The following is a 22750-nucleotide window of genomic DNA, read 5'->3' as shown; positions in this document are numbered from 1 at the left end:
CCCGATGACCCTGTCTCTCCCCCAGCGCTTAGAACGGTGCTCTGCACCTAGGAAGCGCTTCGCAAATACCAACATTATTATTATTATTCTCTGGGCCTCAGTTCCCTCATCTGGAAAATGGGGATGAAGCCGGTGACCCTCACGTGGGCCTACCTGGTGACCCTGTCTCTCCCCCAGCGCTTAGAACGGTGCTCTGCACCTAGGAAGCGCTTCGCAAATACTAACATTATTATTCTCTGGGCCTCAGTTCCCTCATCTGGAAAATGGGGATGAAGCCGGTGAGCCTCACCTGGGCCTACCCGATGACCCTGTATCCCCCCCCCAGCGCTTAGAACAGTGCTCTGCACCTAGGAAGAGCTTAACAAATACCAATATTATTATTATTGTTATTATTATTATTATTATGGAAGAGGCGGGGTGGGGGGGCGGCAAAGAATGTTCCTCGGGGGATTTCTTCTTCTTCTTCTTCTTCTTCTTTCTTCTTCTTCTTCTTCATCACCACCATCACCATCCTGGTGGTAGCCTCCCCTCCCCGCCACCTTCTAGCCCGTGAGCTGGGGGCAGCCATCGTCTCCGTCTGCTGCTGAATCGGACTTTCCGAGCGCTCACTACAGTCCTCTGCACACAGGAAGCGCTCAATAAATGCCACTGGATGAATGAATGAATGACCGTCCAAATGACCGACTAACTGAATGAATGACTGAATGACCGACTGAATGAATAAATGACTGACTAAATGACTGACAATTAATTAGACCGAATGAATGAATAACTGAATGAATGAATGAACGACTGACTGAATTAAGGACCAAATGACTGACTGAATAAATGGTTGGCTGAATGAATGAATAAATGACTGAATTAATTAATGACCAAATGAATGAATGGATAAATGACTGACTGAATGACTGACAATTAATGACCGAATGAATGAATGACTAACTGACTGACTAAATGACTGACTGAATTAAAGCCCAAATGACTGATTGAATGAATGGTTGAAAGAATGAATAAATGACTGAATTAATTAATGACCAAATGAATAAATGACTGACTGACAATTAACGACTGAGTGAATGAATGAATGAATGAATGAATGAATAACTGACTGACTGAATTAAGGACCAAATGACTGACTGAATGAATGGTTGACTGAATGAATGACTGAATAAATGAATGACTGACTGAATGACTAAATAAATGAATGACTGACTAAATGAATGACTGAATTAATTACTGACCGACGGACTGAATGAATGACCGAATGAATGAATGAATGAATGGTATTTGTTGAGCGTTTGCTATGTGCCAGGCACTGGACTAAGCCCCGGGGTGGATAATCATAATAATGGCATTTCTCAAGTGCTTATTATGTCGGGTGCTGTAGTAAGCGCCGGAGTGGATAATAATAAAAATAATAAAAGCAATGTTATCTGTTAAACGCTTACTAGGCGCCAGGCACTGTACCAAGTCCCGGGGTGGGTAGTAATAATAATAATAATAATAATGGCATTTCTTAAGTGCTCGCTGTCAGGCACCGTGCTAAACGCTGGGATGGATGATAATAAGGATTCAAAAAAGAGGTCATTTGTTAAACGCTACGTGCCCGGCCTCGTACTAGGCGCTGGGGCGGACAATAACAACAATGGTATCCGTTAAACACTTACTACGTGCCAGGCGCTGTGCTAAGCGTTGGGGCAGGTACGAACAAATCGGGTTGGTCACGGTCCCCGTCCCCCGCGGGGCTCACAGTCTCGGTCGGCATTTTACGGATGAGAGAAACGGGGCCCGTCCGACCCCATTTGCTCCCGTCCGCCCCGGCGCTTAGTACGGTGCCCGGGACGTAGTGAGCGCTGAAGACCGTAATGATTATTAGCAGCAGAGCACTTATTGAGCAGCCACTGCAATCAGGTCCTCGGGAAGTAGGGAATAAGTGACCCCTTCCCCGCCCGCCCGGAGCTCACGCCCTAACGAGGGCTCTCTTTCCAAATCTCGTCCAAGGGAGAGCCGAGCGAGAGCCGAGTTCGGGGCCTCGCCCTCGGGCCTCACGGTAAAGCCACGGGGGCGATTCCCGGCCGAGAGCCGGGAGAAGGATCGCGGGCGTCGGCTCCCTCGATCACGTCTCGGCGTTCCCGCGTCCGGGATCGTCGAGGGTGGGAAGGGGGGCCGGAGCTGGGAAGGCGGGAGGGAGAAGGGGACGACAAGATGGCGGCCAACACGGCCATCTTGGCGCCCAAGCAGCGCCCCACAAATACCGTCGCGGTTTCTTCCGGCGGCGGCCACGCAGTAAGCGCTTACATCCCGCCGTCATCACTCTGCTCGTTATTTTCGAGACCAACGCGGGCCCGGCGCCGAGCCCCGGGCCGGCGGGATGCTTCGGCCAAGCCCCCGGGGGACCCGTCGTTCCCGGAAATAAAGCCGTGAGAGCCCTCGGGCCGTTAGCGCAAGACGATGGCCTGCTGGCAGGAGCCCGGGCTTGGGAGTCGGGGGACCCGGGTTCCAAACCCGGCTCCGCCGCTCGTCCGCCGCGCGGCCTCGGGCCGGTCGCTTCCCTTCTCTGGGCCTCAGTTTCCTCATCTGGAAAATGGGGATGAAGACCGTGAGCCCCACGGGGGACCACCCGATCGCCTCCTATCTACCCCTGCACTTGGCACCGAGGAGGCGCTGAACAGGTACCATTATCATCTGCTCGAGCGACTGATCCACACTCACTCGTTCGATCGTCTCGGAGCGCTTTCCGGGCGCCAAGCACTGTACTGCGTGGCTCAGTGGAAAGAGCCCGGGCTTGGGAGTCAGAGGTCATGAGTCCGAATCCCGGCTCTGCCGCTTGTCAGCTGGGCGGCTGTGGGCGAGTCACTTCACTTCTCTGGGCCTCCGTGACCTCATCTGTCAAATGGGGATGAAGACCGGGAGCCCCACGTGGGACATCCCGATTCCCCGGTGTCCACCCCAGCGCTTAGAACGGTGCTCGGCACCTAGTGAGCGCTTAACAGATACCAACGTTACTACTGAGCACGAGGGCGTGTACGACACAACCACGACAAACACGCTCTCCGCCCACGTTCAGCTCGCGTGCTAAGACTCCTAAATTTCCTCTCGCTGATTAATTTTTCTTTTAACGGACTTCGTTCGGCGCTTCCTAGGTGCCGGCCTCCGCACTAAATGATGATGTCGGCATTTAAGCGCTTACTATATGCCGAGCACTGTTCTAAGCGCGGGGGGGGGGGGGGGGGGGGATACGGGGTCATCGGGCCGTTCCCCCGCGAGGCTCGCGGTTAATCCCCGTTTTCCAGATGAGGTCACTGAGGCCCGGAGAAGCGACTCGCCCACAGTCACCCAGCTGACGAGTGGCGGAGCCGGCATTCGAACTCACGACCGCCGACTCCCAAGCCCGGGCTCTTTCCACCGAGCCCCGCTGCCTCCCTACGCGCTGGACTAAGCGCCGGAGGAGATCCGGGCAAATCGGGTTCGACCCGGTGCCCGTCCCCCGCGGGGCTCCCGGTCTTCATCCCCGTTTTCCAGGTAACCGAGGCCCGGAGGAGCGAAGGGACCGACCCGAGGTCACGCGGCCGAAAAGCGGAGGAGGCGGGAGAACCCGGCTAGGCCACGCCGCCTCTCCTACCCTGACCGCCGCTCGGCCGGGCGGCCGCATTCGGCCCCGGCTCCACGGCGTCCGACGCCCACCCCGACGCTCCCGATCCCACGGACACGGACGGGGGGGACGGAGCCGCGGGGAGTAAACGCTACCGGCCGGACCTCGAGGGTTTCCGATCATTTATTCTCTTTAACAATCCAGGAAGTTGGCGGCCATCAGCAGTTCCAGGGCGATCTCGGGGGCGATGGGAAATTCGGGGATCTCCGTGGAGCTGTTGGTGTAGCGCACCTTGTAGGTGAAATACATGCACACTTTAGACAGCACGTGGGACGGGATCTCTCGGAAGTTCACCTCGTTGGTCTCGTTTTCGGCAAACTGCCCTGAAAGACGAAAAGCGTCCCCGGTCGAGAGGCGCGGCCCCCGCGGCCTCCCAGCGGGAGGGATCTACACGTCGTTGGCCCTCAATAAATACTATCCCACGAAGGAATCTACAAGCGGCCGGGCGCCGTGGGATTCCCTGGGCTCGACGCGGGAGCGGGAGCGATGGGTGGACGGAGGGCGGGGCGCTCCTCCCGCGCCTCCGGTGACCGCCCGCCTCCCCCACCCCGTGAGAGGGGACGCTCGTTCCGGCCGGGGGCCCCGCCGCCTGCGAGCCGGGCGACCCGGGGCGAACTCGCTCGGCTCCTCCGGGCCTCGGTCCCCTCATCTGGAAAACAGCCGAGGCTGCTCCTGCTCCGACCCGGCCCGCGGGCTCCGCTCCCCCGAGGCCCGCCTCCTCCCCGGGCCTCCGTCTCGCCGCCGACCCCCGGCCCGGAACGCCCTCCCTCCTCGGCTCCCCCGGACCGTCGCTACCCGCCCCCCCCCCCCCCCCCCCGCTTCGGAGCCTTAATCGAAGGCCCGTCTCCTCCCGGAGGCCTTCCCTGCCTGCGCCCTCCTCTCCTCGCCTCCCGCTCCCTTCCGCGTCGCGCCGACCGGCTCCCTCTCCTCTCCCCGCATCCCACAGCACTTACGTCCCTATCTGTCCCCGTTCGGTCGGGGAACGTGGCTCTCTATTGCCGCCGCGCACCCGCCCGGGCGCCCGGGACGCTGCCGGGCGCACGGCGGGCGCTCCGTACGTCGGCGCCGCACTCACCGGGGCCGCTGAGCATGGCCTTGATGGTCCCCGAGGTCAGCGCGTGCTCCCTCTTGACGATGAACTCGTGCCCGTCGGAGGAGATGAGCTTCACGTACATGGCGTCCGGGCCCTCGCACCCGCCGTAGGTCTTCTCCTCGCCATCTGGAACGCCGGCGTGAGGACGGGGCGGCCTCCGCGGGGGCCGGGTCCCCCCCGGCCCGCCGTCGGGAGGCGGTGCCCGGCCCCCCGGGGGGGGAGGGATCGGGTCCGGCCGGGGCGGGACGGGGACCGGGGGGAGGAAACAGGGTGCGGGGCGACCGGGGACGGGTGTCGGGCCCGAGGCGGATGAGGGAGACCGAGGGAGACCGGCGGGAGCGGAGGAGAGGGGCGGGAGGAGAGGAGGGTGGAAAGGGAGGGGCGGGGGGGGAGCCGGGCGACGCTCCCAAACTCACCCATCGTCCCTGAACCTGAGTCCGCTTCGTCCCCCCGGGGAGTCTCGGCCACACGCGATCCTGCGGAGACGCCGAGGGGGGAGATGCGGGCGAGGGGCGGGGGCGGGGCCGGCCCGCCCCGCCCCTACTCCGCCGCCGCCGCCCGAACCCGCCCCGGACCCGGCGGCCGCTACGGAGCTGGCCGGAGGCGACGGACGCACGGACGGGCGGACCCGGCACCGTCGGTCTCCCCCCTTGTCCCGGCAGCTCCCGGAGCCCGGGGATCGGGCGTCCGCTAGCCGGAGCGCATTCCAAGGGCTCGGTACGGCGCCCTGCGCAGAGTGGGCGCTCGGTAAATACTACCGAACGAACCACCGGAGCAGCGGGGCTCAGCGGGTAGAGCCCGGGCTTGGGAGTCAGAGGTCACGGGTTCGCATCCCCGCGCTGCCCCTTGTCAGCTGGGTGACGGTGGGAGAGTCGCTTCACTTCTCTGGGCCGCGTCTGGAAAATGGGGATGGAGCCCGGGCGCCTCACGTAGGACCACCCGATGACCCCGTTATCTCCCCCAGCGCTTAGAACAGCGCTCTGCACATAGTAAGCGCTTAACAGATACCAACATCATTAGAGGCCGGTCCCGGGTTCCGACCCCAGCTCCGCCCCACGTCCGCCCCGTGCCCTCAGGTCACTTCCCTGGGCCTCGGTGACCTCGTCTGGAAAACGGGGATGGAGGCCGCGAGCCCCACGTGGGGATACGGAGCGCGGGGGCGGTCAACGGCGGACGGAAGACGCATTCCCTGCCCCCGGCGAGCCTGCAGTCTAGAGGAAGCGAGGATTCGACCCGCTCCTCCCGATAGTCCCGAGCTCCGGAACCACGGCGGTCCTCTCTCCCACAAGGTCACCTCCCACCGCCCCCGTTTTCTCGGTGCAGGGCGGCAGAGCCCCGCGCTTTCCCCGGCGGGGGAGACGGATGAAGGCCGGAGGGGCCGACGGAGCGAGATGTTCCAGGCGAGGGATTTCGGGCGGGCCCGGGGCGGCCGCCTCCCCCCTCGGCTCCCCTCGGAGGGCGGTGGGTTTCCACTCTCCGCTCTCGAGCGACGGAAGGGCGAGGGGGAGCGGCAGGGGCGGGGACGCTCCGTCCCCATTTTGCAGACAAGCGCGGCGGACGCGCGGCGGAGCCGGGATTGGAACCCGGGCCCTCCGACTCCCGGCCCGGGGCCCCGTCCGGTCGGCGGCACCGCTTCTCCCTTCTCCCCGCGCAGCACGGCCCCGGTGGGAGTCAGGCGGTCACGGGTTCTAATCCCGTCTGCCGTGTGACCTCGGGCCAGTCGTTTCACTTCTCCGGACCTCCGTTCCCTCACCTGCACGAGGAGGCCCGAGGCCGTGAGCCCCCCCGGGGGCCGGGGACCCTCCCGGTTTGCCCGCACCCACCCCCCCGGCGCTTCGGACGGAGCCCGGCGCACAGTAAGCGCTTAGCGCGCACCGTGACCGTTCTTCTTCTTCTAAGGGGCCCCGGGTCAGCGGGCGGGACGCCCGGGAGGGCCCGCGGGACGACGCGGGTGCCGGGCGGGGGCTCGGAGCAGAGTTCCCGGCTCCCGAGAAGGACCGGGCGGTCCTTCCTTCGGTCTTTCGGCCAGGTCGGGGACGGCCTTCCACCCGCGGGAGCCCTCGGACTCGGCGCCCCGTCGGGACCGGGCTTTCCCCGACGGGCCGGGGTCTCGTTCCCGGGGCCGCCGAGCGGGAGGCTTCCCGGGGACGGACTGGTTGGGCGGGCGGGGGGTTTCCCGGCCACCCGTCACGTCCCCGGCCTGGCAAAAAACGGGTTTCCCGGGCCCGCCGCACGGGAAAGCAGCAACGCCAAACTTTCCCGGCGAGGAATCCTGTCAGCTGCGGGGGAATTCCGCTTTTTCTTTTGGTTTGCTCCACTGGTATTTCCGCCAGGCGCGGGACTAACGGCGACGGAGACCATCCCCGCCCCACGACGGGCTCACCGTCTAATCGGGGGAGACGGACGGACGAAAACAAGACCACTTGGTCGCCAGAGATAGAATCGAGGGGACGATACTCCTGACGGATGGACAGATTGTCCCTTTTCCTTCCAGGGGAAACTGAGTCGGGCCCTTTTAGACCTTTAGAGACGTTTAAGCCCAGCAAGAGTAATAACGTCGGTATTTGTTAAGCGCTTCCTACGTGCCGAGCACCGTTCTAAGCGCCGGGGGAGACGCAGGGCATTCGGGTCGCCCCGCGTGGGGCTCCCGGTCTTCATCCCCATTTGACAGATGAGGTCGCTGAGGCACCGAGAAGCTAAGTGACTCGCCCAAAGTCACCCAGCCGACGAGCGGCCGAGCCGGGATTCGAACCCATGACCTCCGACTCCAAAGCCCGCGCTCTTTCCACTGAGCCACGCGGCTTCTCAATAATAATAACGTCGGTATCTGTGAAGCGCTGACTGTGCGCCGAGCGCCGTTCTGAGCGCCGGGGTGGACGCAGGGGAAATCGGGTCGTCCCACGTGGGGCTCCCGGTCTTCATCCCCATTCGACAGATGAGGTCACGGAGGCCCAGAGAAGTGAAGCGACCCGCCCCCGGTCACACAGCCGACAAGGGGCAGAGCCGGGATTCGAACTCGTGAGCCCCGACTCCAAAGCCCGGGCTCCCTCCGCTGAGCCACGCGGCTTCTCCGAGCCGGGGGCCGAGATGAGGGGTTTCCAGATCTCTCCACGGGCGGGGAAGCAGCTCTCCCTGGGGAAAAGTCACTTACGAGCCGCCTGTCGTTCATTCGATCCTATTTACCGAGCGCTTACTCCGCGCCCAGAGCACCGTACCGGGTGCTCGGGAGAGGACAACGGAATTAACGGACGCGTTCCCCGCCCCCCAACGGGCTCACGGTCAAGAGGTGGATTGGAGCGCTCCGTCCGCTCCTTCGTCAGTAAAACGGGGATGGAGACGGCGAGCCCCGCGGGGGGACGGGGGGACGGGGATCGTAATAATAATGTCGGTATCTGTGAAGCGCTGACTATGTGCGGGGCACCGTTCTGAGCGCCGGGGCAGACACGGGGGGAATCGGGTGGTCCCACGTGGGGCGTCCCAGGCTTCATCCCCGTTTGACAGACGAGGGCACCGAGGCCCAGAGAAGTGAAGTGACTCGCCCCCGGTCCCCCGGCTGACAAGTGGCCGAGCCGGCGTTCGAACCCAGGACCTCGAGGCTCCAAAGCCCGGGCTCTTTCCGCTGAGCCACGCCGCTTCTCCGGTCGGATCCACTCCGGGCGCTTAGAACGGTGCCTGGCGCCTCGTGAGCGCTTATCAAATACCGTTAATAATATGATCGTGGTACCGGTTAAGCACTTCCTCTGAGGCGGGCACCGTTCTAAGCGCTGGGGTGGATACAATGTGGCTCGGTGGAAAGAGCCCGGGCTTTGGAGTCAGAGGTCACGGGTTCGAATCCCGGCTCGGCCACTCGTCGGCCGGGTGACCGTGGGCGAGTCACTTCGCTTCTCTGGGCCTCGGTTCCCTCATCTGTCAAATGGGGATGAAGACCGGGAGCCCCACGGGGGCCGACCCGATTCCCCCGTGGCTCCCCCGGCGCTTAGAACGGTGCTCGGCACATAGGAGGCGCTTAACAAATGCCAACGTCATTATTATGATTATTGCCCTGCGCACAGTAAGCGCTTAACAAATACCAACATTATCGCAACGGTTGGACACCCTTTTTTAAAAATTATTATGATTATTCATTCATTCGAGCGCACGAACCGTGCGCAGAGCGCTGTACTGAGCGCTTGGGAGAGGCCCCTACAACGACAAGCAGACCCACTCCCTGCCCACAACGGGCTCACGGTCTGGGGTCGGGGGGGGGAGCTGGGGACCCCCGGACCCTTCGTATTTACCGAGCGCTTCCCGCGTGCAGAGCTCTGTACTAAGCGCTTGGGAAAAGTACGACGCGGCAATGGAGGGAGGCCATCCCTGCCCGCCACGATCTCTCCGGCTCGTTTCCCTCATTTAATCCCATTTATCGAGCGCCTCCCCCGTGCAGAGCACTGCGCTGAGCGCTCGGGAGAGGACGGCACGACAGGAAAGCCTCTCCCCCCGGGTTCGGACGGGGAGCCCGATGTCGGGCAGGGCCCAGCTGTCCCGTCCAAGCGCTTAGCACAGTGCCCTGCACACCGTCAGCGCTCCGTAAGGACGGCTGAATGAACGAATAGGCCGCGAGCCTGTCCTTGGGCTCTGTCTGTTGCCCAGCTGTCCCTTCCAGGGGCAAGAGCCCGGGGCCGGGGAGTCCGAGGTCGTGGGTTCGACTCCCGGCTCTGCCACTCGTCAGCTGGGCGACCGTGGGCCGGTCACTTCGCTTCTCTGGGCCTCCGTGACCTCGCCTGGAAAATGGGTCAAGTGGGACAACCCGATGACCCCGTATCTCCCCCAGCGCTTAGCCCGGTGCCCTGCACGTAGTCGGCGCTTAACAGATACCACCATGATTATTACTATTCCGAGCGCTTAGCCCAGTGCTCTGCACAGAGGGAGCGCTTAACAGATACCACCATGATGATTATTATTCCCAGCGCTTAGCCCAGTGCTCTGCACAGAGGGAGCGCTTAATAATAATAATAATGATGTTGGTATTTGTTAAGCGCTCACTCTGTGCCGAGCACTGTTCTAAGCGCTGGGGGAGCCACAGGGTCATCAGGTGGTCCCCCGTGGGGCTCCCAGTCTTCCTCCCCATTTTCCAGATGAGGTCACTGAGGCCCAGAGAAGTGAAGTGACTGGCCCACAGTCACCCAGCTGACAAGGGGCAGAGCTGGGATTCCACCATGATATTATTATTCCCAGCGCTTAGCCCAGTGCTCTGCCCAGAGGGAGCGCGCATAACAAATACCACCGTGATGATTATTATTCCCAGCGCTTAGTCAGCGGTCCATAAATACGAATGAATGAAGGAAGGAAGGAAGGAAAGAAGGAGTGAATGAATGAATGAATGGAGGTGCTGCCCCATCCCCCCCCCCTTTGACCGTTCCCCCAGAGTCCCCCGCGCGGGGTGGGGGGGGAGGGCCGTTTCCCGCGCGCCCCCGAGGAGGGCGCGCGCCCGAGGGGGAGGGAAGGACGGACGGACAGACGGGGACCCCCCCCCCCCGCTCCCCCGGCCTCCCGCAACGGCCTCCCGCAACGGCCTCACCGCCTCCCAGGCCCGGCCGCTCGCCCTCCTCCGCCGCCGCCGTCGCCTCCGGGAGCCCACCGGAAGTGCCCCGCGCGCGGGCGGGAGGGGCGGGGCGCCGGCCGCCAATCAGAAGCCGCGGCCGGCCCGGCATGCAACGCGCCCAGGCGGCGCCAGGAGAGAGGCCGGAAGTGGCTCCGCCGCCGCCGCCGCGCGGGATGCCGGGACGGTTGCCATAGAGACGGCCCGCGGCCCGGCCCCTCCCGCCCGGGGACAGGCCTCTCCATCCCAGTTATAACACTCATAATGATGTTGGTGAAGCGCTCCCGGTGTGCAGAACGCTGTGCTAAGCGCTGGGGGAGACATAGGGGAATCAGGTTGTCCCACGTGGGGCTCACAGGCTTCATCCCCATTTTCCAGATGAGGGAACTGAGGCGCAGAGAAGCGAAGTGACTCGCCCACAGTCACCCAGCCGACAAGGGGCAGAGCTGGGATTCGAACTCATGAGCCCTGACTCCGAAGCCCGTGCTCTTTCCACTGAGAATAATAATAATGTTGGTGTTGGTTAAGCGCTTCCTAGGTGCAGAACACTGTTCTAAGCGCTGTGGGGGGATACGGGGTCATCAGGTTGGCCCAGGTGAGGCTCGCAGGCTTCAGCCCCATTTGACAGATGAGGTCACTGAGGCCCAGAGAAGAATAACAATAATAATGTTGGTATCTGTTGAGCGCTTCTTATGTGCACAGCTCTGTTCTAAGCGCTGGGGGAGACACGGGGGAATCAGGTTGTCCCTCGTGGGGCTCACAGTTAATCCCCATTTGATAGACGAGGTCACTGAGGCCCAGAGAATAATAATAATAATGTTGGTATCTGTTAAGCGCTTACTAGGTGCCGAGCACTGTTCTAAGCGCTGGGGGAGATACAGAGTCATCAGGTTGTCCCACAGGCTTCATCCCCATTTGACAGATGAGGTCACTGAGGCCCAGAGAAGTGCAGTAATAATAATAATAATAATGTTGGTATCTGTTAAGCGCTTACTAGGTGCCGAGCACTGTTCTAAGCGCTGGGGGAGAGACGGGGTCATCGGGTTGTCCCATGTGAGGCTCACAGTCCTCATCCCCATTTTAATAATAATAATAATGATGATGATGGCAATGGTTAAGCGCTTACTATGTGCCAAGCACTGTTCTAAGCACTGGGGGGATACAGAGTCATCAGGTTGTCCCACGTGGGGCTCCCAGTCTTCATCCCCATTTTAATCATAATAACGTTAGCATTGGTTAAGCGCTTACTAGGTGCAGAGCACTGTTCTAAGCGCTGCGGGGGGATACAAGGTCATCAGGGAGTCCACGTGAGGCTCACAGGTTTCATCCCCATTTGACAGATGAGGTCGCCGAGACTCAGAGAAGGGAAGCGACTCGCCCACAGTCACACAGCTGACGAGTGGCGGAGTTGGGATTCGAACCCATGCCCTCTGACTCCCAAGCCCGGGCTCTTGCCCCCGAGCCACGCTGCTTCTCACATCCACCTCGTTTGCACCTCAGTGCCTGGTACAGCGTCTGGCACAGAGTGGACGAAAAACAGCGAGTCAGGGCGACCCAGAAGCGCTTAGTACAGTGCCCTGCACACACTAAGCGCTCGATAAATGATTGAACGAATGAATGAAAGCGGGAGTAGGAGAAAGAATGGGGATACAAACAGGAAGCTTGATAAATGGGATAGGGTGAAATTGCTGGATAAACAATTGGATATAGAAATTGAAATATATATATATATATATATATATATAGATATAGCAATGCTGAAGAAAGAAATAAAGTAGATACTTGCTAAGCGTTGAAATTCCGGTGCCCTAGAGTGTAAACTGGTTGTGGGCAGGGAATGTGACTGTTTATTGTTCTGTTGTATTCAATCGTTCATTAATTCCATTCGGTCGTATTTATTGAGTGTTTTCTGTGCGCAGAGCACTGTACTAAGCGCTGGGGAGAGGACACTGCAACAGTTAACAGTGACATCCCCCGTGCACAACGAGCTCACAGTCCGGGGGGGAGGAGACAGACAGCGACATGATTGTGAGCCTCACGTGGGACGACCCGACCACCCTGTATCTCCCCCAGCGCTTAGAACAGCGCTCGGCACATAGTAGGCGCTTAACGGATACCAACATTAACATTATTAACACAAGTCAATGACAGAAACGGACATAAGTCCTTTGAGGCCGGGAAGGGAGCGAATCGGGGCGAGGCAGAAGGGAGGGGCGGGGGGAAAGTGGGGCCTGGTCTGGGGAGGCCTCTCCCAAGCGCTTAGTACAGTGCTTCGCACACTGCGCCCGATAAATACGATCGAATGAATGAATTTGCGTCCACTCTTTCCTCCCTGACTGCCATCTTCGATGGCTCACCCTCTGATGACACCTCCCCGCTCGTCTTCCCCGCCCCCCCCGCCCCCTAAAAATAACAACTCTAAAAAATAGTTTATCTGGGCTCCGCTTTCCCCTCCGGCCACTGCCCACACTCCCTCCTCCTCCTCCTGTCCGAACTCCTTGTTGAACATTATCTCCACTTCCTCCTCTTCAGCTTTCCGCTTCGCCCTCTAAATCCAGGCTTCCCCTGCTCCACTCCGATGGCCTTTGGGCGAGTCACTTCACTTCTCTGGGCCTCGGTTCCCTCATCTGTCAAATGGGGATGAAGACCGGGAGCCCCACGCGGGACGACCCGATTCCCCCGTGTCTCCCCCAGCGCTTAGAACGGTGCTCGGCACCTAGTGAGCGCTTCACCAACACCAACGTTATCGTTATTGTCATAGTAAGAAGAGTAACGAGGGCGCTTGTTAAGCGGTTACTATGTTCCAGGTACTGTACTGAGCGCTGGGCTCAGTGGCAAGAGCCCGGGCTTGGGAGGCACAGGTCGTAGGTTCGAATCCCGGCTCCGCCACTCGTCAGCTGGGTGACTGTGGGCGAGCCGCTTCACTTCTCTGGGCCTCAGTGACCTCATCTGGAAAATGGGGATGAAGACTGGGAGCCTCACGTGGGACCCCCCGATGACCCTGTCTCCGCCCCAGCGCTTAGAACAGCGCTCTGCACATCGTAAGCGCTTAACGGATACCAACATTATTATACAAATGAATCCGGTTGGACGGAGTCACGGAAACCCGGTGCTTATTCAATCGGTCACCAAATCCCGTCTGTCCCATTCATTCAGTCGTATTTATTGAGCGCTTACTATGTGCAGAGCACTGGACTAAGCGCTCGGAATGGACAGATCGGCAACAGATAGAGACGGTCCCTGCCCTTTGACGGGCTTACGGTCTAACCGACGTCCCACCTTCACCTCACGGCTCCAATCCGCCCTTTCCTCTCCATCCAGACGGCGACCTCGTCAGTTCATTCAATTCATTCAATAGTATTTATTGAGCGCTTACTTATGGGCAGAGCACTGTACTAAGCGCTTGGGATGAACAAGTCGGCAGCAGATAGAGACGGTCCCTGCCGTTCGACGGGCTTACGGTCTGATCGGGGGAGACGGACGGACGAGAACGATGGCGGTAAACAGCGTCGAGGGGAAGAACGTCTCGTAAAAACCGATGGCGACTAAATAGAATCGAGGCGATGTACATTTCATTAACAAAATACTGCAGTCGCTCATCCTCTCCCGCCTCCATTATTGTATCTGTCCACATCTATAATTCTATTTATTTACATTAATGCCCGTTTACTTCTTTTGCTGTGTAGGAGAGGCAGCGTGGCTCAGTGGAAAGAGCCCGGACCCGGGGGTCAGACGTCGTGGGTGCGAATCCCGGCTCCGCCGCTTGTCAGCTGGGTGGCCTCGGGTAAGTCGCTTCACTTCTCTAGGCCTCAGTTCCCTCATCTGTAAAATGGGGATTGAGACTGGGAGCCCCACGTGGGACCGGGCCTGTGTCCCACCCGATCTGCTTGTATCCACCCCAGCGCTTAGTTCCGTGCCTGGCACCTAGTTAAGCGCTTAACAAACTCCATAATTCCTATTCTTATTATAATTCTATCTCTTTAGATTGATGCTGTGGATGCCTGTCTCCCCCCTTCTAGACTGGGAGCCCGCTGTGGGCGGGGATTGTCTCTCTTGGTTGCCGAATTGGACTCTCAGCAAGCAGCGTGGCTCGGTGGAAAGAGCCCGGGCTTGGGAGTCAGAGGTCATGGGTTCGAATCCCGGCTCCGCCACTCGGCAGCTGTGTGACTGCAAATCACTTAACCTCTCTGTACTTCAGTGACCTCATCTGTAAAATGGGGATGAAGACGGTGAGCCCCGCGTGGGACAACCTGATGCCCCCGTATCTCCCCCGGCGCTTAGAACAGTGCTCGGCACCTAGTAAGCGCTTAACAAACACCAACATTATTGTTATTTCAGCGTGGCTCAGTGGAAAGACCCCGGGCTTAGGAGTCAGAGGTCATGGGTTCGAATCCCGGCTCTGCCACTTGGCAGCTGGGGGACTGTGGGCGAGTCACTTCACTTCTCTGGGCCTCAGTGACCTCATCTGTCAAATGGGGATGAAGCCTGTGAGCCCCACCTAGGACAACCTGGTGACCCTGTATCTCCCCCGGCGCTTAGAACAGTGCTGGGCACATAGTAAGCGCTTAACAAATACCACATTATTATTTCCAAGCGCTTAGTACAGTGCTCCGCACACAGTATGCGCTCAATAAATACGATTGAATGAATGAATTTGTATCTACCCCCAGCGCTTAGAACAGCGCTTGGTACATAGTAATCGCTTAACACCTATCACAATTATTAACTATTATTATGAATTCCCCGACAGCTACTTCGGCCCTTCTTTGCTAGCGGGGAACGGAAGTGCCGAGGGACGCACAGGACGGGGGACCGGAAGTGTCGAGGGACACGCAGCAGGGGGACCGGAAGTGCCGGGGGACGCCCATGGAGGGGGACCGGAAATGCCGAGGGACGCCCTTGAAGGGGGACCGGAAGAGCCGGGGACACGTTCGATGGGGACCGGAAGTGCCGATGGACGGGTGTGAAGGGGAACAAAGAAGCCGGAGGACGGATGCGAAGGGGAGCGGAAGCGGGGGGGGGCCGCTTCCGGCGTGGCCGCTGTCAGGGCCGGGAGCGGCAGGGCGGGCGGCGCGATGTTGCTGCGGGCGGCGCCGGCGTGGTCGGCGGCGGGGCGGAGCGCGCTCGGGTGCCGGGGTCCGCCGGCAGCAGCCGCCAGGGCGGCGGGGTTGTGGGGCGCGGGGCGGGCGTGGAGGCCGGCGGCGGGGGCGCGCGCCCTTCTCAGCCACCCTCGGAGGGACCCGGAGCAGGTGCCGCCCAGCCCCTCCCCCCGCCCCCTTCCCTCCGAGAGCGCATGCGCCGCCCGGCCCCTCCCTCCCGCAGCCCGGAACGGAACGCATGCGCCGTCCGGCCCTTCCCTCGCTCCCTTCCCCGGCCCAGAGCGCATGCGCCGCCCGGCCCCTCCCTCCCTCCCCCACCTCGGAGCGCATGCGCCGCCCGGCCCCTCCCTCCCCCACCTCGGAGCGCATGCGCCGCCCCGTCCCTCCCTTCCCCAGCCCAGGGCGCATGCGTCGCCCGGCCCCGCCCTCCCTCCTTCCCCCCAGGCCAGGGCGCATGCGCCGTTCGGCCCCGCCCCGGGCGCATGCGCCCCCCCCCCCCCCCAGCCCCAGTACCGGCTTGGTCCAGGGGAGGGAGCCCGAGAGCCTGGGTTCGACTCCCGACTCCGCCCTTTGCCTGCTGTGTGACCTTGGACCAGTCACTTCCCTTCCCGGGCCTCAGTGATCTCCTCTGCAAAATGGGGATGGAGACTGGGTGCCCCACGGGGGACGGGGCCTGTGGCCAACCCCATTTGTTCGGATCCACCCCAGCGCTTACTAATAATAATGAATAATGTTGGTATTTGTTAAGCGCTTACTATGTGCAGAGCACTGTTCTAAGCGCCGGGGTAGACACAGGGGAATCGGGTCGTCCCACGTGGGGCTCACGGTCTTAATCCCCATTTTACAGATGAGGGAACTGAGGCCCAGAGAAGCGAAGTGACTCGCCCACGGTCACACAGCCGACAAGGGGCAGAGCTGGGATTCGAACTCATGAGCCCTGACTCCAAAGCCCGTGCTCTTTCCGCTGCGCCACGCTCCTTCTCAGGGCCTGGCACGTAATAAGCGCTTAACCAATGCCACCGGTACTATTGTTACTATTATTATTATCATTATTATTCTCTGGGCCTGAGTTACCTCGTCCGAATGAAGAATGTGAGCCCCATGAGGGGCGTGAACTCTGTCCGACCTGATTTTTTTAATGGTGTTGGTTGTTATTAATAATAATTATTATGGCATTTAAGTGCTTACTCCGCGCGCCACTTGATTTTTTTTTAAATGGCGTTCGTTCACGATAATGATAACGTCGGCCTTTGATAAGCGCTTACTATGTGCAGAGCGCCGTTCTAAGCGCTGGGGGAGATCCAGGGCCATCGGGTCGTCCCACGTGGGGCTCACGGCCTCCATCCCCATCGGACTGAGGAGGTCACAGAGAAGTCGAGTGACCTGCCCGAGGTCCCCCAGCCGACGAGCGACGGAGCCGGGATTCGAACCCACGTCCTTCTGACTCCCAAGCCCGGGCCCTTTCCACTGAGCCCCGCTGCTTCTCCCTTAAGCGCTTACTACGCGCCAAGCGCCGTGCTACGGGCTGGGGTGGGTCCAAGCGAATCGGGGCGGACACGGGCCCTGTCCCACCCGGCGCTCAGCCTGTTTACTTTGGGTCCACCCCAACGCTTAGTACGGTGCCCGCCCCCTCGTAAGGACTTCGCAGATACCATTGAAAAAGCCCAGCGAAGACCGAGCCGGGGCTTCTTTCTTTCTCCCGGCATTCGTCACTGGCTCGCGAGACGCCAGGCGCTGTACCGAGCGCCCCTCCCCGGGGGAGCGTCGCCCATCATCACTGTGGCGTTTCTCGAGCACTAGCGCCGCGTGAAGCCCCGGGGTCGATCGGAATGATAACGTTGGTATCTGTTAAGCGCGTACCCGGTGCAAAGCACCGTTCTAAGCGCCGAGCACCGCAGGCCTTCCGGGATTGTCTGTCTGTTGCCGAACTGTCCGTTCCAAGCGCTTAGCACGGTGCCGTGCACATAGCGAGCGCTCAGTAAAGCCTATCGAATGAACGGACGTAGACCCGGCTTGGCCCCGGAGCTCCGGGGAAAAAAAAAGAATCCGGGTGTCCCGTCCCCTCCTTGGCTTTGGCGTCTTACAAAATAAAATTCCCTTCTTCCCGTGCGGTCTTTATGCGGTCTCACGGGCCGGCTTTTAATGACGGCGATTTTCCCATCGTAGCGAGCGCTTCCTGCGCGCAGAACGCCGTTGTAAGCGCTCGGGAGAGGACACCCTCCATCCCCCCCCCCCCCCGTCCCTCCCCGCCCTCGCTTCGGGGCCGAGGCCCGGCCCTTTCCGCGGGAATCCCTCCCTCTCCGCGGTCGGGGATGGATCCCAGACCGACCCCCGCCTCCCGGCCGCTCCCTCCTCCCCCGTCCCGAGGAAGGGAGACGGGGAGAAAAGTCGTCATCTCGGGAACGGCGCGGGGCGGACCGGCCTCTAACGCCCGCCTCCGCCTCTCCCGCAGGCCCCGTCTTCTCTCCGGGAGGCCGCCCGCGACGTTCGCACCCAGACCCGGCCGGGGGAGACGGCAGACGGAAGGCTGATTTACACCGGGAGCCTGGGCAGAGCCGTGTTCGGTAGGCAGGGGCGGGGAAGGGGTCCGGTGACTTGGTCCCGTCCTCGCGTAGCCCGATCTCCCGCCGGTCAGCCGCTCCTACTTACTGAGCGCTCATCGTGTGCGGAGCACTGGACCGATCACTCGGGAGACTCCGATGTAATCGTAAAACAGGCGCATCCCCTGCCCGCAGCGAGCTGGCGCCCTAGAGGGGAAGGGGCCTTTTTTTGTATTTTTTCTTTTTTCATTTGGGTCCTTGCCGCGCGCTCGCTCTGCGTCAAGCCCCGTTCTAATAATAATAATAATGTTGGTATCCGTTAAGCGCTTACTAGGTGCCGAGCACCGTTCTAAGCGCTGGGGGAGACACGGGGGGAATCGGGTCGTCCCCCGTGGGGCTCACGGTCTTAATCCCCATTTTACAGATGAGGGCGCTGAGGCACCGAGAAGTGAAGTGACTCGCCCACGGTCACACAGCTGACAGGGGGCAGAGCCGGGATTCGAACGCATGACCTCCGACTCCAAAGCCCGGGCTCTTTCCACTGAGCCCCGCTGCTTCTCCAGCGCCAAGCGCCGGGGTCACCGGGTCGGACGCGGTCCCCGCACGGGGAGGGAGTCGCCTTTAACCCCCATTTTAATAGTAACGGCGATGGCATCTGTTAAGCGCTTACTACGCGCCAAGCGCCCTTCTAAGCGCCGGGGAGGATACGAGGCGATTCGGGGCGGGGCGGGGCTCACGGTCTTAATGCCCATTTGACAGAGGAGGAAACCGAGGCCCGGAGGAGCCGAGCGCCCCGCCCAGAGGCAGACGGGTGGCGGAGCCGGGAGGGGAGCCCGGGCCCCCCGGCGCCGGGGCTCTACCCGCTAGGCCTCGGCCACGTCCGCGTAGGGAGAGCCGGGAGGGGACGAGGCGCTCGGCCACCCGCCGGCGGTATTTACCGAGCGTCTCCCCCCCCCAGCCCACCGGAGAAGCGGCGTGGCGCGGCGGCCTGGGAGTCCGAAGGCGCTGGGGTCTCATCGGAAGCGGCGGGGCTCAGTGGGAAAGAGCCCGGGCTGGGGGGGGGGGGGGGGTCAGAGGTCACGAGTTCGACTCCCGGCTCCGCCACGCGCCAGCCGGGTGACCGTGGGCGAGTCGGTTCCCTTCTCCGGGCCTCAGTTCCCTCATCCGTAAGATGGGGACTAAGACCGCGAGCCTCAGGTGGGACGAGCCGATGACCCCGTCTCTCCCCCGGCGCTCAGAGGGTAAGCGCCTAACAGATACCGACGTCGTCGTCCCGGCTCCGCCGGCCCGGGCGAGTCGCCCCGCTCCTCTGGGCCTCGGTTCCCCGGACGTGAGGGCGAAGACCGCGGCCCGCCCCACGGGCCCGTCCCCGCCCCGGCGCCCGCCGCGGTGCCCGGCCCGTGGTCGGCGCCTGACGGGGGCCGTCGTCGTCACCGAGGCGGGGGTCGGGTGCCGCCCCCGCCCCCCCCCACCCTCCGCGGTCGTCGTCCCCGCGCCCGTCACCGACCCGGCTCTCTTCTCTCCCGGAGGCGTGAAGCTCTTCTCGTACTCCAGCAGCGCGGCGGGGCTGGGCCTGCTGCCCTACATCTTCGTCCGGACCGGCGCGGGGACGGGCGGCGTGCCCCTGAAGGTGGCCCTGGCCGTCCTGGCGGGCGTCTTCACGCTGGCCACGCCGGTGCTCCTGCACCTGGTCACCAAAGGCTACGTCCTCCGCCTCTACCACGCGGCCGAGACGGACACCTACACGGCCGTCACCTACGGCGCCCTGCTGGCCGAGAAGCGGACGGTCTTCCGCCGGTCGGACGTCAGGGTGCCCGAGCTGCACCACCTCTTCACCACCTTCTACGCCGAGACCAGGTCCATGCTGGTCGACCCGGCCCTCTTCCCCCTGGCCCGGGACTACGACCACCTCATGGGCTACGACAAGCCCCTCGCCCTCGACGGGGAACGCGGGGCCGGGGGGGACCCGTAGGGGACGGGACGTCCCCCCCCCGGTCCGGGGAGTCCGGCGGAGCCCGTCCGGAGGAGAATAAAACGCCCCCCGCCTCGAAAGACGCGCGTACGTTGGCGCCGGAGGGTTGGCGGGGGGGGGGGGCTCCGACGGCCGGGCGGCGACGGGAGAGGCGGGGGGTGGGGGCCGCGTCCCGGCCGGGAAGGCGCCGGACCGGACGCCGCCTCGGGGGCGCGGAGCCCGGCGTCCGGGAGAGGGACGTTGGGTCGGCGCGACCCCCCCGACGGGCCGGGCGCCGTACTGGACGCCAGAGGGTCGGCGGGCTCTTTTCCCGCCTTCGGAGAGCTTAGAGTCTGGCACGGGAGATTTACGCGTAGGAAGCGGGAGGACAAGTCGGACGCGTGAGACGGGTCCCGAAGGAGGTCGAGCGCGGAACGGTCTCCCCCGGGGGCTTTTAGTCTCCGGAGTCCCGGGGGTCCGGAGTCCCCGGGGGAAAATGGATTCTTAGCTACCGAATCCCACTCGGAATTCATCGGTCGTTGAAGCGGGGCACCCCCCCCCCCCCCCCCCCCCTTAGGATCGACGTTCCCGGCCAAGGGCTGTCGTCTTCTTTCCCCGGGTGGGAAAGGAAGCAACCGAAAAACGGCAGGAGAAACGTTTCGAACCTCTCTTCTCCCCGTGTTTTCCCGGTGGGCTTGGACGGACCCCCGCCCTCCCCCGGCCTCCCCCCTCGCCCGACCGCAGAGCCCCGAGTCGGGGAGCGGGAACGGTTCCCGTCGGGATCCGGGGAGATGCGGAGGGAGGAGAAGCCGGGGCGGGGGGCCCCGGTCAGGAAGGGCGAGGGGCGGGAGTCGGGCAGGCGGGGTCCGGGGCCGAAGGGGAAGAAGGGGCGGGGCCCGGCGGCCGGACCCCCGGCCTGGCAGTTAGAAGGACCCGGCTTCTGATCGATCCCGGCCTCGGCTCTTCTCCGCGACCCCGGGCGAGTCGCTTCGCTCCCCTGGGCCTCGGTTTCCTCATCTGGAAAACGGGGACGGGGAGCCCCACGGGGGACGGGGACTGGGTCCCACCCCGTTAGCTTGGATCTCCCCCCCCCCCCCCCCCCAGCGCTTAGGACGGGCCTGCCGCATATTGATGATGTTGGTGTTTGTCAAGCGCTCACTCTGTGCCGAGCACCGTTCCGAGCGCTGGGGGAGATGTAAGGTCATCGGGTCGTCCCCCGTGGGGCTCCCAGTCTTCATCCCCGTTTTCCAGATGAGGGAACAGAGGCCCAGAGAAGTGAAGTGACTCGCCCGAGGTCAACACAGCCGACAAGCGGCGGAGCCGGGATTAGAACCCACGACCCCTGACTCCCCCAGCCCGGGCTCTGGCCGCTGAGCCCCGCGGCCTCCCCGGTCGATTGGTACGGGAGACCCGGATCGTCGGCTCCGCCGCCTGTCTGCTGCGTGACCTGGGGCAAGTGGCTTTGCGTTTCTGTGCCTCAGTTTCCTCAACTGTAACACGGGGATGAAATGCCGGCTCTCCCTCTCATCGAGGCAGCGAGACCCGCCGGGGACGGGGACCCGGGCCGACCCGACTGGCTTCCCTCCGCCCCGGTGCTCAGACCGGCACTCGATGACCCCCCCCCCCCCCCCCACCCAGCGCGTCCGGCGGCGCTTAACGGAAACCCTAATCATCGATAATTAGCCGCGGTCAGCGCGGCCCGATGGAAAGGGCCCGGGCCCGGGAGTCGGGGGACCCGGGTTCTAATGCCGGCTCCGCCGCCCGCCTTCCGGGAGACCCCGGGCGAGCCATCCGACTCCTCCGGGCCTCCGTTTCCCCAACCGCAGAATGGGGCCGAAACACCTATCCTCCCTCGGGGGCGGCGAGCCCCCCGCGGGCCCCTCGGTCGTATTTATTGTGCGCCTACTCGGGAGAGGGCTGCAGAACGGTAAACGGACGCGTTCCCTGCCCGGGACGAGCTCGCGGGGAACTACGTCCCACCCGATGACCTCGAATCTACCCCGGCGGCTCGGAACGGCGCCCGGCCCGTAGTCGGGCGGGCGACGGAGACCGTCTTTCAGGAACGCCGCCGTCGTGGCCAAGGAGCCGTGGGCCCGTCTGCTTCTCGGCCCGGGCTCCGGGCGGCCCGCGGGGAGGGAACCTCCCACCCTCTCATCTTTCCGCCCGGTGGCCGCGACACCTGGAAGACGGGAGCGAAATAAAAGAGTTCCCCGACGCGCCGCACGTGGGATGGAGTGACGAGAAGGGGAGGGAGAGCCGATCCTTCGCCCATCCGCCCGTATCTCCCACCGGGAAGGTTCCCGTCCTCCGCCCGCTCCCATCCGTCGGGATTTCGTTCCCGGGAAGAAAATTCGGCGCCCCCCGCCCCTCCGGAGCCTCCCCCGACCCCGTCCGCGACCCTCTCCTCTCCGCCGACGGGCCGCCCCGTTTATCGGGGGCTCGCTCTCGTCGTTGGGGGTCTAGCGAGCGCTCGGCGGGCGCGGGACGCTGTACCGAGCGCTTGGGCGGGGACGGTAGAACGGGCAGACGCGCTCCCCGCCCGCAAGGAGCTCGTCTGTGCGGAGCGCCGTACTGAGCGCCTGGAGGAGTCCGATCCAGCGGAATCGGGGGGAGACGGACGTCGATCGAGCACCAAGCGCCGGGGAGAGTTCGCCGCCACGGCGTTAGCGGAGACGATCCTCGCGGCTACGAGTTGCATCCGATCGTTCCGGTCCTCCGTCTCGAGCGCTTTCGGTGTGCAGAGCGCTGTACTGAACGCTTGGGAGAGGACACGGGGACGGTGTAACCGACGCATTCCCGACCCACGGTGAGCGGACGGGCGAGGGGGGAGAGAGGCG

At 62.7% G+C, this 22750-nt stretch overlaps 2 protein-coding genes across 4 annotated transcripts; one reads left to right on the top strand and one right to left on the bottom strand.

Moving 5' to 3' along the window:
- Positions 1-3757: 3757 nt before the first annotated feature.
- ELOC (elongin C) lies at positions 3758-10393 on the bottom strand. Of its 2 annotated transcripts, none has more exons than XM_029068314.2 (4): positions 10303-10393; positions 5162-5221; positions 4728-4871; positions 3758-3975 (listed from the first exon to the last, which is right to left on the bottom strand). In XM_029068314.2, exons 2-4 carry the CDS (start codon positions 5163-5165, stop codon positions 3785-3787), a joined length of 339 nt encoding a protein of 112 aa, XP_028924147.1. In that variant the 5' UTR covers positions 5166-5221; positions 10303-10393; the 3' UTR covers positions 3758-3784. The 2 variants fall into 2 exon arrangements, with proteins under 2 accessions (XP_028924147.1, XP_039768693.1); XM_039912759.1 differs by lacking the exon at positions 10303-10393 and adding an exon at positions 7897-7917.
- Positions 10394-15191: 4798 nt separating this feature from the next.
- On the top strand, positions 15192-20014 carry TMEM70 (transmembrane protein 70). Of its 2 annotated transcripts, none has more exons than XM_039912763.1 (3): positions 15192-15284; positions 17875-17986; positions 19492-20014. In XM_039912763.1, exons 1-3 carry the CDS (start codon positions 15207-15209, stop codon positions 19932-19934), a joined length of 633 nt encoding a protein of 210 aa, XP_039768697.1. In that variant the 5' UTR covers positions 15192-15206; the 3' UTR covers positions 19935-20014. The 2 variants fall into 2 exon arrangements, with proteins under 2 accessions (XP_039768697.1, XP_028924224.1); XM_029068391.2 differs by lacking the exon at positions 15192-15284 and adding an exon at positions 15346-15572.
- The last annotated feature ends 2736 nt before the right edge of the window (positions 20015-22750 follow it).

This window comes from Ornithorhynchus anatinus, chromosome 7 (assembly GCF_004115215.2).
Source record: "Ornithorhynchus anatinus isolate Pmale09 chromosome 7, mOrnAna1.pri.v4, whole genome shotgun sequence".
Taxonomy (NCBI): domain Eukaryota; kingdom Metazoa; phylum Chordata; class Mammalia; order Monotremata; family Ornithorhynchidae; genus Ornithorhynchus; species Ornithorhynchus anatinus.
The sequence above is the reverse complement of the archived record's forward strand: the minus strand, read 5'-3'. Positions and strand labels throughout refer to the sequence as shown.